Source organism: Priapulus caudatus, unplaced genomic scaffold (genome assembly GCF_000485595.1).
Source record: "Priapulus caudatus unplaced genomic scaffold, Priapulus_caudatus-5.0.1 Scaffold127, whole genome shotgun sequence".
NCBI lineage: Eukaryota > Metazoa > Priapulida > Priapulimorpha > Priapulimorphida > Priapulidae > Priapulus > Priapulus caudatus.
This window is the reverse complement of record NW_014577188.1, coordinates 5,325-19,401: the sequence shown is the minus strand read 5'-3', so window position 1 is coordinate 19,401 and position 14,077 is coordinate 5,325. Positions and strand designations below refer to the sequence as shown.

Here is a 14,077-nt window from a genome sequence, read left to right as displayed (position 1 = left end):
GTGTGTACTACTACTACTACTACTACTACTACTACTACTACTACTACTACTACTACTACTACTACTACTACTACTACTACTACTACTACTACTACTACTACTACTACTACTACTACAATAACTGCTATAATACTGCTGTTGTTGGACCCTGTGTTAAGCGGGCCATTGTGCCGCGTGTAACGGGTTATTGAATAATCGAAATCACGATTATAATCCACAAAACAACTATATATATATATATATATATAGGGGCTTATATATATATATGTCTAAATATATATACAATATATATATGTATATATTATATAGTCTTTCATACAGAGAGTGCTCATTCTAATCATCAATGTAATCATAATGTTATTTACCGCTTACACAGAGAGGGACACAAATACGCCCAGCCAAAGACGCTGTATAAGTACAGCGAGACCGGACCTATCATCGGATACGAGGATGCGTACGAGCAGCATAGGCCAAGCTACGGCACCGACCAGCAGAGCTACGAGCAACCCAGCTACGGCGGAAGCAACGGTTACGACAACAGCTACGGAAGTGGCGGAAACGACAGATACGGCTACACGGGTGACAGCTATGGCGGCAACGGTGGCTACGGTTCCAGTTACGGTAACAACGGGAACCGTCATTAAACACATGTCCTAGATATTCCTCCCCGTTTGAAACCGACAGAGAGACCACGCGTTGGCGTATGAAATTAGAGATACAAGTGCATATAACAATTTACCAATTTAGTGCTTTCAGTTAGTCATGAATATGTCGAAATAAGAACTAACAGTAGATGTTTCCGTGACTCATTTCGCACGCGGACAATCGATCATTGTGAAAAGTAGAAAAACGCCGATTTTTCCGTTTCGATTTTTGCTACACTAGCCGATGTGTAAAAGCATATTTCTCTGTCATTACAACTCGGAATAATTGAAAAGTACCGTCTTTACATCAAAATTCAAAGTTTGTGTTGTCACATAATTAGGTGCTGGAAATTTCATGAATTTTTTCGGCTTGAGCATAGAGATACATGTCATCTATAAATTAAAACGTGTGATTGATTCGATTCGTTCGTCAATAAACGTTGACGCTTCAGTAGAGCAACACCATCGAGCAAAAGCTCAACAGTCCCCTTTAATAAGCAAAACTATACAAGCGATGACGAACTGCGAGCCGCCGCAGTTCATTTATCCAGTTGAAAAGGTGCAACGAGCACGACTCATCACCGTAATCCACCACCAAAAATATAGGTTAGTAGATACGGCCAGCAGTTTGGCGGGCTAATGTCCAATTGTGCACAGATTAGGTGTGCGAGTTCGCAACCCAACGCGAACGCGTGGTCTTTTCACGACGAATCAATGAGTACCGAAGCGCATGTATACGAGAGAAACGGAATGTGATACGTGAACACATAATGTGTGTATATATTTTTTTGTCTAGGTGTCAAATAGCGTTTATTATTGCGAGAAAGTAGCACAAGTATTTTAATCTTTTATTTCACACAGTATGGCCTTATAAATGTTACAATTGCTTATTGTCGCGTTATGATATGTACTATAATCCCAGTCTGACATCGCTCGTGAGTGACATGTATGCGTGATATATAAGTATGTTTATATGTAATCGTTGTTAATTAATGTTTCAATCACCGTATGATATGAAGTGATATTATTGACAACATGGAAACCATATATGTAATGTATGCGTTTTGTTACATTCGCTACACGAATAAACGAGTGAAGTACAAGAACACGACATTCTATGCGAACTTTTCTATTAAACGGGTGGCTGCAGTGAAAACTAGGTATAGGGGTGGTTTCGTATCAGTTCGGTTCGCGTAAGCCAAATCCCCTTCTGAAATGCAGGTCTCTCACCTGACCTGGTTACACGTATTAATTACTCCGCTGAGGTTCATCGCTAATAGACACGTGGATGAATGCAGAGTGCTTTATATTCCAACGTGACTATCTTAGTTAAACGTAAAGGTTACGCAAGGTAACGTCTTTAGTAACGGATTAAACCTTTTGAAATGCCACACAAAGCCACGCGACTTAATAAACCAATAAACTTTTGGTCTAATTTGGTGCGCTCGTTAAACATTTACAGACAGTTCAAAGCCGGCGATAGAAAGCCACCTGACATCGAGAACCCAATGCTGATTAATTTCCGTGGGAATGCTTTGGCCAATCGAAACAAAACCCGTTTATTTTTGACAGCGGCAGCCGCGGGAGGAAAAGCTCAATTTCACGCAGTAAGATAGCATCAATACCACAAAAATACAAGGTTCACAATGGAATCGATCACCCGTGCTGGTCGTAACGACCGTTACAATAATCGTGCACATAAACGAGACAAACATTCATTTCATAGAAAAGGGTTTTTATTGAAATAGTGGGTGTCTGAGAGTCGACAGTCATTTTTATAAACATCCACTACATGTAAAGTTTAAGCATATTTTCGTCAAATAAGGGTATTGCGTCTAACTGGACGTATAAATAACAAAATCAATATGTAAATAATTATAATTAATATTAGAAACAAAACCGACGAGTAGGCCTAGACGGCCTAGGTAATGACGTTACAAGAATACAAGAATATAAGAATACAGGAATACAAGAATACAAGAATACAAGAATCCCATTAAGCAGCCTCTGTGCGCGCACGTGTCGCCATCTCTTGGTCGTAATCGTTGGCATGCTGGCACTACCTTTATGTCGTGAAGACTTTCATTTACTGCAAAAGAAAACACAAATAATTGTCTAGAGAATGACACAAAGATATAAGAAATGTATCAATGGTATGTTAGGCATTCTACGATATATATATATATATATGAGTGTTTCTTTCCATTAAATTGTCTAGAGAATGACACAAAGTCTAGTTACGAGATTCATGAGCGATGAAATATCTGTCTTGGGTTACAAAAAAGTAAAACGAAGCAAAATATATACCACGATGGATATCGAATTGCAGACATAAAAACGTACCTTGCAACACGATGTGTTGCCGCAGCTGCACGGATTGCATTTACAAGGATTACACTTGCATTTACCTCCACTGCACTCGCAGCCATCTCCACAGCTGCATTTATCGCCACACTTGCAGTTGGGACACTTCCACTGAAACAGAACAAATTATGTTGAAATATGTTACACGGGACAGACGTCAATATTAATTCAGTGTAAATAGACAAGAGAGATCATTGATAAAAACGGCTCTACCACTGTGACCCAAAACAGATATCTCATCGTTCATGAATCTCGTAACTAGACTTTGTGTCATTCTCTAGACAATTTAATGGAAAGAAACACTCATATATATATATCGTAGAAAGCCTAACATATTATTGATACATCTATTATATCTTTGTGTCATTCTCTAGACAATTTAATTGCAATTTTATTATATCTTTTGCAGTAAATGAAAGTCTTCACGACATAAAGGTAGTGCCAGCATGCCAACGATTACGACCAAGAGATGGCGACACGTGCGCGCACAGAGGCTGCGTAATGGGATTCTTATATTCTTGTATTCTTGTATTCTTGTAACGTCATTACCTAGGCCGTCTAGGCCTACTCGTCGGTTTTGTTTCTATTATGAATTATAATTATTCACATATTGATTATGTTATTAACGTCCAGCTAGACGCAATACCCTTATTTGACGAAAATATGCTTAAACTTTACATGTAGTGGATGTTTTTATAAATGACTGTCGACTCTCATACACCCACTATTTCAATAAAAACCCTTTTCTATGAAATAAATGTTTGTCTCGTTTATGTGCACGCAAGATTCATAACATTGTGAACCTTATATTTTCGGGGTATTGATGCTATTTTACTGCGTGAAATAGAGCTTTCCCTGCCGCGGCTGCCGCTGTCAAAAATGAACGGGTTTTGTTTCGATTGGCCAAAGCATTCCCCAAAGCGTTCTCGATGTCACGAGCGCACCAAAATAGACCAAAGGTTTATTGGTTTATTAAGTGACGTGGCTTTGTGTGGCACTTCAAAAGGTTTAATCTGTTACTAGAGACGTTACATTACGTTACGTTTAACGTGCGTGCGTGCGTGCGTGTGCGTGCGTGCGTGCACGCGCGCGCGTGTGTGTGTTGTGTGTGTGTGTGTGTGTGTGTGTGTGTGTGTGTGTGTGTGTGTGTGTGTAATGATACGTGATGTGTGTCGTGTGTGTGCTCGCGTGGCGTGTGTGTGGTTGTCTTTCTCTTCTCCTCTCTCTTCTCTCTCGTCGCGTCTCCTCTCGCACAGTGATCCCCTGCTCTCTTCTCTTCTTCTCTCCCAGATTCTCTTCCCTATCATCGTCTTCTCTTCCTCTCTCTCGTACATATGTATCATCTATCATGATCTCTCTCTCTCTCTCTCTCTCTCTCTCTATGTAATTCGAATTGCTGATGCAGAGATTGAACGCAGAAATGGATGGATTTATTCTACCATACAGTAAACATTTCATGTATAAATATATTATAGCCAATTACTCCACAGAGAATACTCTATCTGTGATTGCTATCGGTTCGCCATAGGTCAGTGATTGCCAAATATTTCACTGAAATGTTATTTCTACTATTTCATATAGTCAGTGTTTCATTTCGGAAGGGGGGCTCGATTTCGTTGCTATTGTTAAAATCTAAGGTGGCACCATAATCGTTAGGATATCAAACAAAGTACATTACTTGTAAAATTATAATTACAACAATTTATTTACACTACTCAATACATTGAATACAACCATTGTACTCATGCGCGGCAGTATTCTGCACAAATAATGGCTTTGAAAACAAATCATTAGATCTCGCAGTTAGTAGAACGTCGAATGAACATCTCAGTATACTCGATAAGATTTCATGTACGTTACGTTATTAATGTACATTCATAACATAAGACGTTCATGGAAATTGAAAACGTACGAGATAAACACGATTTTCTACACGCGAATCATTTATCGATGCATGATTTATAGATTTATTTTCTGCTCCGTGGTTGCGATTCGTTCAGAAGTCGCCTCACTTGCCGCAGGTGCATTTGGTGCACTTGCAAGGATCGCACTTGCAACCTTTACTGCAGTCGCAGCTACCTGCACAGTTGCAGTCGGAGCCGCACTTGCAGTCGGCACACTTGCACTGGAAACACACGAGTAATTATGTTAGAATGTTGCACACGGGAGGATAGAATCAGCGGTATTATTGTTGAACGCATTTATTCTGGTTGTAAACTCAACACGCTATATCGACGTGACACGCGTTAAAATTCGCCTCGCAAGCGCCATCTCGCGTGAGAATTTGTGTCGAAATCGTGCTCCGATAACCTACCTTGTCGCTGCACCTGCTGCCGCAGGTGCAAGGGTTGCACTTGCAGTCTGTACATTTGCAGCCCTTGGCGCATTCGCAGTTGTCCTTGCAGTTGCACTGGTCACCGCATTTGCAGTTGACGCAGTTGCAGTTAGCTATGGGAACAAGAGAAAACATGTGACACACCGTGATTGCCGCGGGAATACGATGACGACAACATTCGCGGGTTTCGAATCCCAGGCGATATCGTTTCGGCCGCGTAATGAACGCAAGTGAAAATCTAAACATACAGAGAACGAACGTTTGACTAGCCTCCCGTTTACAAAGCCTACTTATGCAAAACGCATGCCACCCGCCATAAAACCGCATACTATAACTGCGCATACAGAATAACTATGAAGAGATGTAACCGCAGAAAACGGTCCGTTCAGATGAAGATTGAAATACATGCAACGGATACTCACCAGCCTCGCAGCACTTTCCCTGTGAATCAGCCATAGTTAACGTTTGGAGTTGTTTCTTCTTCTCCTGCGCCTACGCGATCGTAGAATATTCTGCCTGCTCGATGAACTGGCAACTAGTCGCGCGCTTGCCTTATATACGCCCTCGGTCTGGCAAGTGCCGTGATGCAAAAAGCTGCGCCAGCTTGCCTTCCCACCGGGGGCCCGTAGCAAATATTGAAATTGCCAAGTTGCCGCGTAAACATGCCATCAGATTGAGGTTACTGCGTCCCACCGCCGGTGCACCACGTGATCACAGCGCCCACAGTTGATTACTTGCCATACTTACCGTGCTGAAGAGAAAGCGTCAGCCGCGGCGTACGCACTGGCAAGCTAGCTAGATCGCGCTGTCTGCTACGGCAAAAATATGCGCATAAATCGCATCTGCGGATGTCGTAGCGCAGTTTATAGTTTGAGGACAATGCGACGCGCGTAGCCATAACGCTGTGTTGCAGCATTCCCGTGCGGCGGTATCTGACTAGTACTAGTTATCGCCTGCGCTTACATTTACTTGTGCTTTGCACATCTATTACATTTTCTTGGAAAAATAAAATGTGTTTGCCTCGCCGTTTGGCGTCAACGATTTTCTTGCCACAAACTGACAATCTCTCTCTCTCTCTCTCTCTCTCTCTCTCTCTTTCACTCTCTCTTCACTCTCTCTTTGCACTCTCTCTTCGCTCTCTCTCGTCTCTCTCTACTCTCTATATACCAACATATATATATATATATATATATATATATATTATATATTATATATATATATATATATATATATATATATATATTTATTTATTTATTTCATAGGAAGCAGAAAGAAAGAGAATTTGTTAATCGCCATTATATATATATATATATATATATATATATATATATATAATATATTATCTGTAATAACGTGTTCAAGTTATTTAGATACATAAATCCTCTCTTCTGAGAAAATACATGACGATATATATTTACTTCTTAAGGCCCCGCACGCTAGAGCAAGCAATCGGTCTCGCGAGCAATATGGTTTGCGAGTGGTGTTCCCCGCACACTCGGGCAATATAGCTAAGCTGCCGTAAAAATATCAAACAGGTTTGATATGTGTGAGCAAGCGGACTCGCGAGCCGTTTGGCGCAGTAAAATGCCCCCGCACCCTAGAGCAATATTGGTCGCGAGTCCGATCGCTTTAACCGGCTAGCCAGAAATTCACATTTACATCACAATAATACGACCAAATTGACTCCTTTATTATTATTTATTATTATTTTATTTATTTTTATGAACGCAAAACAATCGCACGACCGCCATAGACAGTATATATATCAGAGTATAGATAATAGGGATAATAGATAATAGGGGTGGTTCCCTATTATCTACTCCTGATTGTATATGCATGTATGTATATTTGCGTTGAATTTATTGAGTTAGCTCGTAATGTTGCCATGATATAAACAAATTATACGTGACACATTTCGACACCAAATGCTCTAGTAAACGTTCAGTGAGCTGAGTTATCTTTACCGCTCCATGGTATAACTTCCTTTATCCAAATCACAGCGTATGTGAATGAGTCGACCGTAGGCCCCCCCACACTAGAGCAATATAGGTTAAGCGATCGGACTCGCGGACGGACTCGCGAGCAATATTGCTCTAGCGTGCGGGGCCTTAAGAAGTAAATATATATCGTCATGTATTTCCTCAGAAGAGAGGATTTCATGTATCTAAATAAATTCAACACGATATTAAAGATAAATTAATAAACAGGTAGCTATAGATTGCGTTGTATGATCTCTAAAAACATCTTGATTTGCGCTATTGAAACGGTCTGGATTATTGTTTTCTGTCTAAATTTTGTGTCCTAATATTATATATATATATATGTATATATAATATATAATTATATATATAGCTATGTATATATTTATTGTTAAAAAAACAAAAACAAAAACAAAATATATATATATAAGAGAGAGCAGAGCAGACGAGAAGAGAGACGGAGGTAGAGAGGCAGCAGGAGAAAAGAGAGAGATGAGAGAAGAGAGGAGGAGGATAGAGGAGAGGAGAGAGAGAGAGCAGACCTGACGAGAGCAGAACGAGAGAGAGAGATGAGAGAGAGAAGAGATGTCAGTTTGCTGGCCAAGAAAATCCCGTTGCACGGCAAACTGCGCAGGCAAACAACATTTTATTTTCACGAAAATGCTTAAAGATGCGTGCAAAACAACAAGTAAATGTATGCCAGGCGCATAACTGTCAGTACATAGTCAGAACCGCCGCACGGGCATGCTCACACACCGTCTATCACGCCGCTGTCCTTGCTCCTCATGCGTATAAACTGCCAACGACACCGTTGTGATTCGCCAATAATTTGCCTACCAACAGCTCGATCTACTAGCTTGCAGTGCTGTACCCGCGGGCTGACCTTCTCTTCACCACGCTAAGTATGGCAAGTAATCACGTCGTGCACCGCGTGGCCGCAGTATAACCTCATCTGCCATGCGAATGTTTGCGCGCAACATGGCAATTTCAATATTGCTCGGATCCCTCCGGCCGCAGAGGCAACTGCTCGCCCATTTTGCACAACGGCCACTTGCCAGCCGAGGCCGTATAATAAGCAAGCGCGGCCGCGGCTTTAGTTGCCAGCCAATCATCGAGCAGGCCCAGATATTTCTAGCGATCGCTACGCCACTGCAGAAGAAGAAACACTCAAACGTTACTATTGGCCTGATTCACAGGCGAAAGCTGCTGGCGGCAGCTGTGAGTATCGTCATGTATTTCAATCTTCATCTGAAACGACCGTTATAATTTCTCGCCGCTTATATTCAATACGTTATTCTTGTATCGCAGTTATATATGCGCGCTTTTATGGCTGGGCTGCATTGCGTTTTGCATAAGTAGCTTTTCGCTAAACGGAGCTAGCAACGCTTCGCTTTCTCTCTATAGTTTAGATTTTCACTTGCGTTCATTACGCCGGCCGAAACATATCGCGGCGATCGAACCGCGATGTATGTCTGCGTCATTTCGTATTCCCGCCGCAATCACGGGCAGTTGTGTCACATGTTTTCCTTACTTGTTCCCACAGCTTACTGCAACTGCGTCACACTGCAAATGCGGTGACCAGTGCAACTGCAAGCGACAACTGCGAATGCGCCAAGGGCTGCAAAATGTACAGACTGCCAAGCCTGCGCAACCTGCCCACCGGCGGCCAGCAGCCTCCGTGCAAGCGCACAATGGTAGGTTATCGCGAAGCACGATTTCGCACACAAAATTCTCACGCGAGATGCCGCTTGTTGAGGCGAATTTTAACGCGTGTCACGTCGATATAGCGTGTTGAGTTTTACAACAGAATAAATGCGTTCAACAATAATACCGCTGAATCTAATACCCCCCGTGGTGCAACCTATCTAACATTAATTACTCGTGTGTTTCCAGTGCAAGTTGCGACTGCAAGTGCTGCTCCGACTGCAACTGTGCAGCGTAGCTGCCGACTGCGCCAGTAAAGGTTTGCCAAGGCGCATTCCTGGCAAGTCGCACCAAATGCTCCGTGCGGCAAAGTTGAGGCGACTTCTGAACGAATCGCAACACGGAGCAGAAAATAAATCTTAATCATGCCATCGATAAATGATTCGCGTGTAGAAAATCGTGTTTATTTCGTACGTTTTCCACATTTCCAATGAACGTCTTATATTATGAACTGTTTAACATTTAATAAGTAACGTACATGAAATCTTCATCGAGTATACTGAGATGTTCATTCGATAGTTCTACTCACTGCCGAGATCTAATGATTTTGTTTCAAAGCCCATTATTTGTGCTCCAGAATGACTGCCGCCGCATGAGTACCAATTGGTTCGGATTCAATGTATTGAGTAGTGGTGCTAAAAAATTGGTAATTATAATTTACAAGTAAGTAACTTTTGTTTTGATATCCTAACGATATTAATGCGGTGCCACCTTAGCCATTTTAACATATAGCAACGAAATGCAGCCCCCCCTTCCGAAATGCAAACAGCTGACTATATGAATAAGTAGAAATATTTTGGCAATCAGCTGACCTATTTGGCAAACGCCAATGCGCAATCACAGATAGCCAGTATTCTCTGTGGAGTAATTGCGCTATAATATATTTATACATGAAATGTTTAACTTGCGTTTCGATTTCGGCGTTCAATACTCTGCATTCAACAATTCGCAGAGAGAACATGCATCAACATTGCTGCATCAACATTAGCAGAGAGAAAGGGAGCGAGAGATGAGAGAGAGAGAACACCGAGAGAGAGTCGAGGGAGAGCAGGCCAGAAAAGCTCGCAGCGCGAGAGAGAAGGAGAGAGCGACGCCACCACGAGAGCGACGACTCAGCCGAGAAAGCAGAAGAGAGAGAGAAACACAACACAGCACGGCACGCACCGCACGCACGAACGCACGAGCGCACTAACGCAAACGCACGCACGTTAAACGGTAACCGTAAATATAACGTCTTTAGTAACGGATTAAACCTTTTGAAGCTGCCAGCACAAAGCCACGCGACTTAATAAACCAATAAACCTTTTGGTATATTCTTGTGTGCACGCTCGCTGACATCGAGCAACCCCATGCTGGATTAATTTCCATGGCGGCAATTGCTTTGGCCACAAATCGCCAAACAAACCGTTCAATCTGTGACAGCGACCCAGTCGCGGGAAGCCGGAAAGCTCTTACATTTCACGCAAGTAAAATAGCATCAAACCCCGAAAATATAAAGGTTCACAATGGGAATCGATTAGCCTTGCCTGCGTCCGTAACGACCGCTTACAAGCGACACTGCCCTCCCGCCAATGAGCGGCTTGAATCGATATCGGGTGATGTGTGTAGTGTGATCGCGCCAGCAAGTAAGTCAGTAGAATGATCGAAACCCTACGACGAGAAGTTTTTGTGATAGTAACTCTACTGCAAAAATAGATCAAATGTACGTTACGACAACTAAAATCATCATAATTATCCGTATTCAGATTTCCCGTTGCATTTAACTAATACGACTGACTTAATTGGCCGATCTGTGCTGTTTGAAACAAATTTAAGCTTAACAAACCGCAAATTGATCATCGAATTGCATATGGTTTTACGAAACCAAAATGTTGTATTCTTTTGGCTCATATACGGTCTAAAAAAAATGACGGATATAATTATATATTAGTATCATATATATATATATATATATATATATAGATAGTAGCTTACCGGATCTGAATTCTTTAGAACTACGCGCACATTGTTATGAATTTTGCGTGCACATAAACAAGACAAACATTTATTTCATAGAAAAGGGTTTTTTATTGAAATAGTGCGGTGCTATGAGCAGTTGACAGACATTTTTATAAACATCCACTACCATTGCTAAAGTTTAAGCATATTTTCGTACAAACTAAGGGTATGCGTCTAACTGACGTATAAATAACAAAAATCAACGATGTAAATAATTATAATTAATATATAGAAACAAAACCGACGAGTATGCCTAGACGGCCTAGGTTAATGACGTTACAAGAATACAAGCAATAACAAAGAATATAAGCAATACCCATTATGCAGCCCTCTGCTGCGCGCCACGTGCTCGCCAATCTCTTCGCGTCTGTAAAACGTTGGCCATGCCTTGAGCACTACCTGTTATGTCGCTAGAGCGACTTCATTTACTGCAAAGGAAAACACAAATAATTCGGTCTACGAGAATGACACAAACATATAATAAATTATCAATGGAGTTAGGCATTCTACGATAATATAAATATATATATATATAGAGTGTTTACTTTCGCATTAAATTGCTCTACGAGAATGACACAAAGTTCTAGTTACGAGATTCATGAGTGATGAAAGATATCTGTCTTAGGGTTGACAAAAAAAGTAAAACAAATCAAAATATATACCACGATGGATATCGAATTGCAGACATAAAAACGTACCTTGGCAACACGAAATGTACGTTAGCCGCAGCTGCACGGATTGCTATTTACAAGGATTGCCCACTTGCACTTGCCTCCACTGCCCACTCGCAACCATACTCCACAGCTGCATTATCGCCGCACTTGCAGTTGGGACACTTGCAACTGAACAGAACAAACTATGTTGAAATATGTTACACGGGACGGACGTCAATATTAATTCAGTCAAGAGCTAATAAACACGTGTTATTAGCTCTTAATTCTGTGTAATAGACAAGAGAGATAATTGATCAAACGGCTCTACCACTGAGCTCTACCACTATCGCTACGCGAGCGCCATCTCGCGTCTGAATCTATTAGCAGATTGCTACACTGTATCGCTTTATACACTACCTGTGCATTACACTTGGTTCCACAGGTGCAAGGGTCGCATTTGCAGTCTTTGCATTTGCAGCCCTTGTTGCAAGCGCACGTGTCACCACAGTTGCAATTGTCACCACAGTTGCAATTGTCACCACAGTTGCACTTGTCGCGCACTTGCAGTTGTCGCCGCATTTGCAGTTGTGCATTTGCAGCCGGCTACGGAAAATCATAGAATCATGTTAAACTCCATATATATATTTACATGTTTAGTCTCGTACAAACGTATTTCCCGCATATTAGTTCATAGTCTGACGTCAAACAATTAAGCATGCATTGTGACGTCACGCAACGTTCCAATTAAGTCCACATTCTATATAAAACAAGCGTGTGTGTGCTCACTGACACACGGGGGGAAAGTTACACGATGAAGTATTGTAGAATCATGATTTATGATCATGTTACGCAGTAGTATAATAAACATTAGTTGTTGGCTATTTAATAAAGAGACACGAAATATCCTCGAGTGGAACATGACCATTATTGGCTAGAGAAATATTTATGCCTGAGTCGTACCTCTCGCAACCTACCATGGACTAATAACGATGAGAGTGCGTCTATGCCCGCCCGGGGCAGACGGCGCGTACTGCCGGAACCTATAACCTAGTACCTATCTAATATGCCGGACCGCTACCTTTGCTACTCCACTAACGAGTACTAGCGATAGTCGCCTACGCCTACTCCCTAAACCCTAACCTTGAACCCTAATCCTAACCCCTTAAACCATATCAAAAGAGTAACCAGGGTACGTTCCGCGCTATACCGGACCATACCAGGGTACGTCCCGGCAAGTTACCCTGGGGGACATTAGGACCCTTATGAGCACTAATTAACAGTATCATAGAAAATATAGCACGAAGGTCAGTTGTTCGCTAACAGGTACTACAGTATGTACCGAGCGTAGTTTTAGGTTGTTAAGTATTATGCTTATATTTTTGTATGAGTATGTCTAGGGTTAGGTTAATNACACGCACACGCACACGCACACGCACAGATCGAGCCAGCGCCAGAGAGAGAGAGGGGGAGGGAAAGACAGAGAGCGAGAGAGAGACTCAGAAACAATACACATCGCCAGCATTGTTTCTGAAAGTAGATCAGAGTGTACCTAATGAAAGTGAAGTCTTTGTAGTGACTTTAATACGTATAATGAGAGAAAGTCTGAATGCGCGTCCGGCGTGCAACGATAAGAGGCTGTAAACGGCGCCCCGTGCGAATTAATGAACGTACACCACGTAGACTGTCCCCCGACGTCGTTCCTTAACAAGTGACGAACGAAGCGAAATCGATGCGTTAGAATGAAACCATGGTAGCCTAGTTTACAACCGCACTAATCATCCGGCGACGACGCCGGTGACAGTCTACGATACGCGCAGGCAAATGCCCTGATCTGCGATGGCCTGATTTAATGAAGGCATCTTTGTACGCCGGCACGACGGGCCATTCGCTGTTTTTGTGAAAGTCATGCAGATGCGGTCGAATAATGACGACCGCGATGGACAGAAAGATCTGTGCCAAGTGTATCGGCAAACGTATATATAAGCGTAAAGAGTCATGTCGAACAAACATCGTCAGCCCTCAGTGCAGCTCAGTCGCTTCTAACTGGTCTCACGCCGACTTCAGGTAAGGATAATTATACAGATATTAGCAAGTGTTACTATATTATGCTACTAATAGACCTTTAGTAGTTAATAGTTTAATAGTTGCATGTGAAGAAACCCGATGCCGGTTACTAGCGGTGATATGTCAGTGCTGCATTATATTTTACAGCACATTATAAGCTATTTATTTTTAAACGATGAAGCCTGTATGTACTTCACTTCACTTCACTTTACGATAAACGAAGCTGGCTATAGCAGAGAAATATTTCCAATGGTGTGGCTGAATGTGGTTACGAGAGAGAGAGAGAGAGAGAGAGAGAGAGAGAGAGAGAGAGAGAGAGAGTAGACGTAGAGACGT

The 14,077-nt window shown here is 42.0% G+C and overlaps 2 protein-coding genes across 2 annotated transcripts; both read right to left on the bottom strand.

Moving 5' to 3' along the window:
* Positions 1-2,362: 2,362 nt before the first annotated feature.
* LOC106805804 (uncharacterized protein DDB_G0288281-like) lies at positions 2,363-12,300 on the bottom strand. The gene is made up of 3 exons (XM_014807543.1): positions 12,095-12,300; positions 2,988-3,119; positions 2,363-2,733 (listed from the first exon to the last, which is right to left on the bottom strand). The coding sequence occupies exons 1-3, from the start codon at positions 12,254-12,256 to the stop codon at positions 2,731-2,733; spliced, it is 297 nt and encodes a 98-aa protein (XP_014663029.1). The 5' UTR covers positions 12,257-12,300; the 3' UTR covers positions 2,363-2,730.
* LOC106805805 (metallothionein-like) lies at positions 4,690-5,818 on the bottom strand. Its single transcript, XM_014807544.1, has 3 exons — positions 5,766-5,818; positions 5,323-5,456; positions 4,690-5,133 (listed from the first exon to the last, which is right to left on the bottom strand). Exons 1-3 carry the CDS (start codon positions 5,797-5,799, stop codon positions 5,017-5,019), a joined length of 285 nt encoding a protein of 94 aa, XP_014663030.1. The 5' UTR covers positions 5,800-5,818; the 3' UTR covers positions 4,690-5,016.
* Positions 12,301-14,077: the final 1,777 nt, after the last annotated feature.

What these genes read in the sequence shown, in the direction of transcription:
- LOC106805804 (XM_014807543.1), bottom strand. Translation starts at nt 12,256, where the DNA reads ATGCGGCGACAACTGCAAGTGCGCGACAAGTGCAACTGTGGTGACAAT. An exon ending in GAACCAAGTGTAATGCACAG is followed by an intron (nt 3,120 to 12,094) that starts GTAGTGTATAAA and finishes GTTCTGTTTCAG; the next exon opens with TGGAAGTGTCCCAACTGCAA.
- LOC106805805 (XM_014807544.1), bottom strand. Translation starts at nt 5,799, where the DNA reads ATGGCTGATTCACAGGGAAAGTGCTGCGAGGCTG. An exon ending in GGGAAAGTGCTGCGAGGCTG is followed by an intron (nt 5,457 to 5,765) that starts GTGAGTATCCGT and finishes TTGTTCCCATAG; the next exon opens with CTAACTGCAACTGCGTCAAC. An exon ending in GCAGCAGGTGCAGCGACAAG is followed by an intron (nt 5,134 to 5,322) that starts GTAGGTTATCGG and finishes GTGTGTTTCCAG; the next exon opens with TGCAAGTGTGCCGACTGCAA.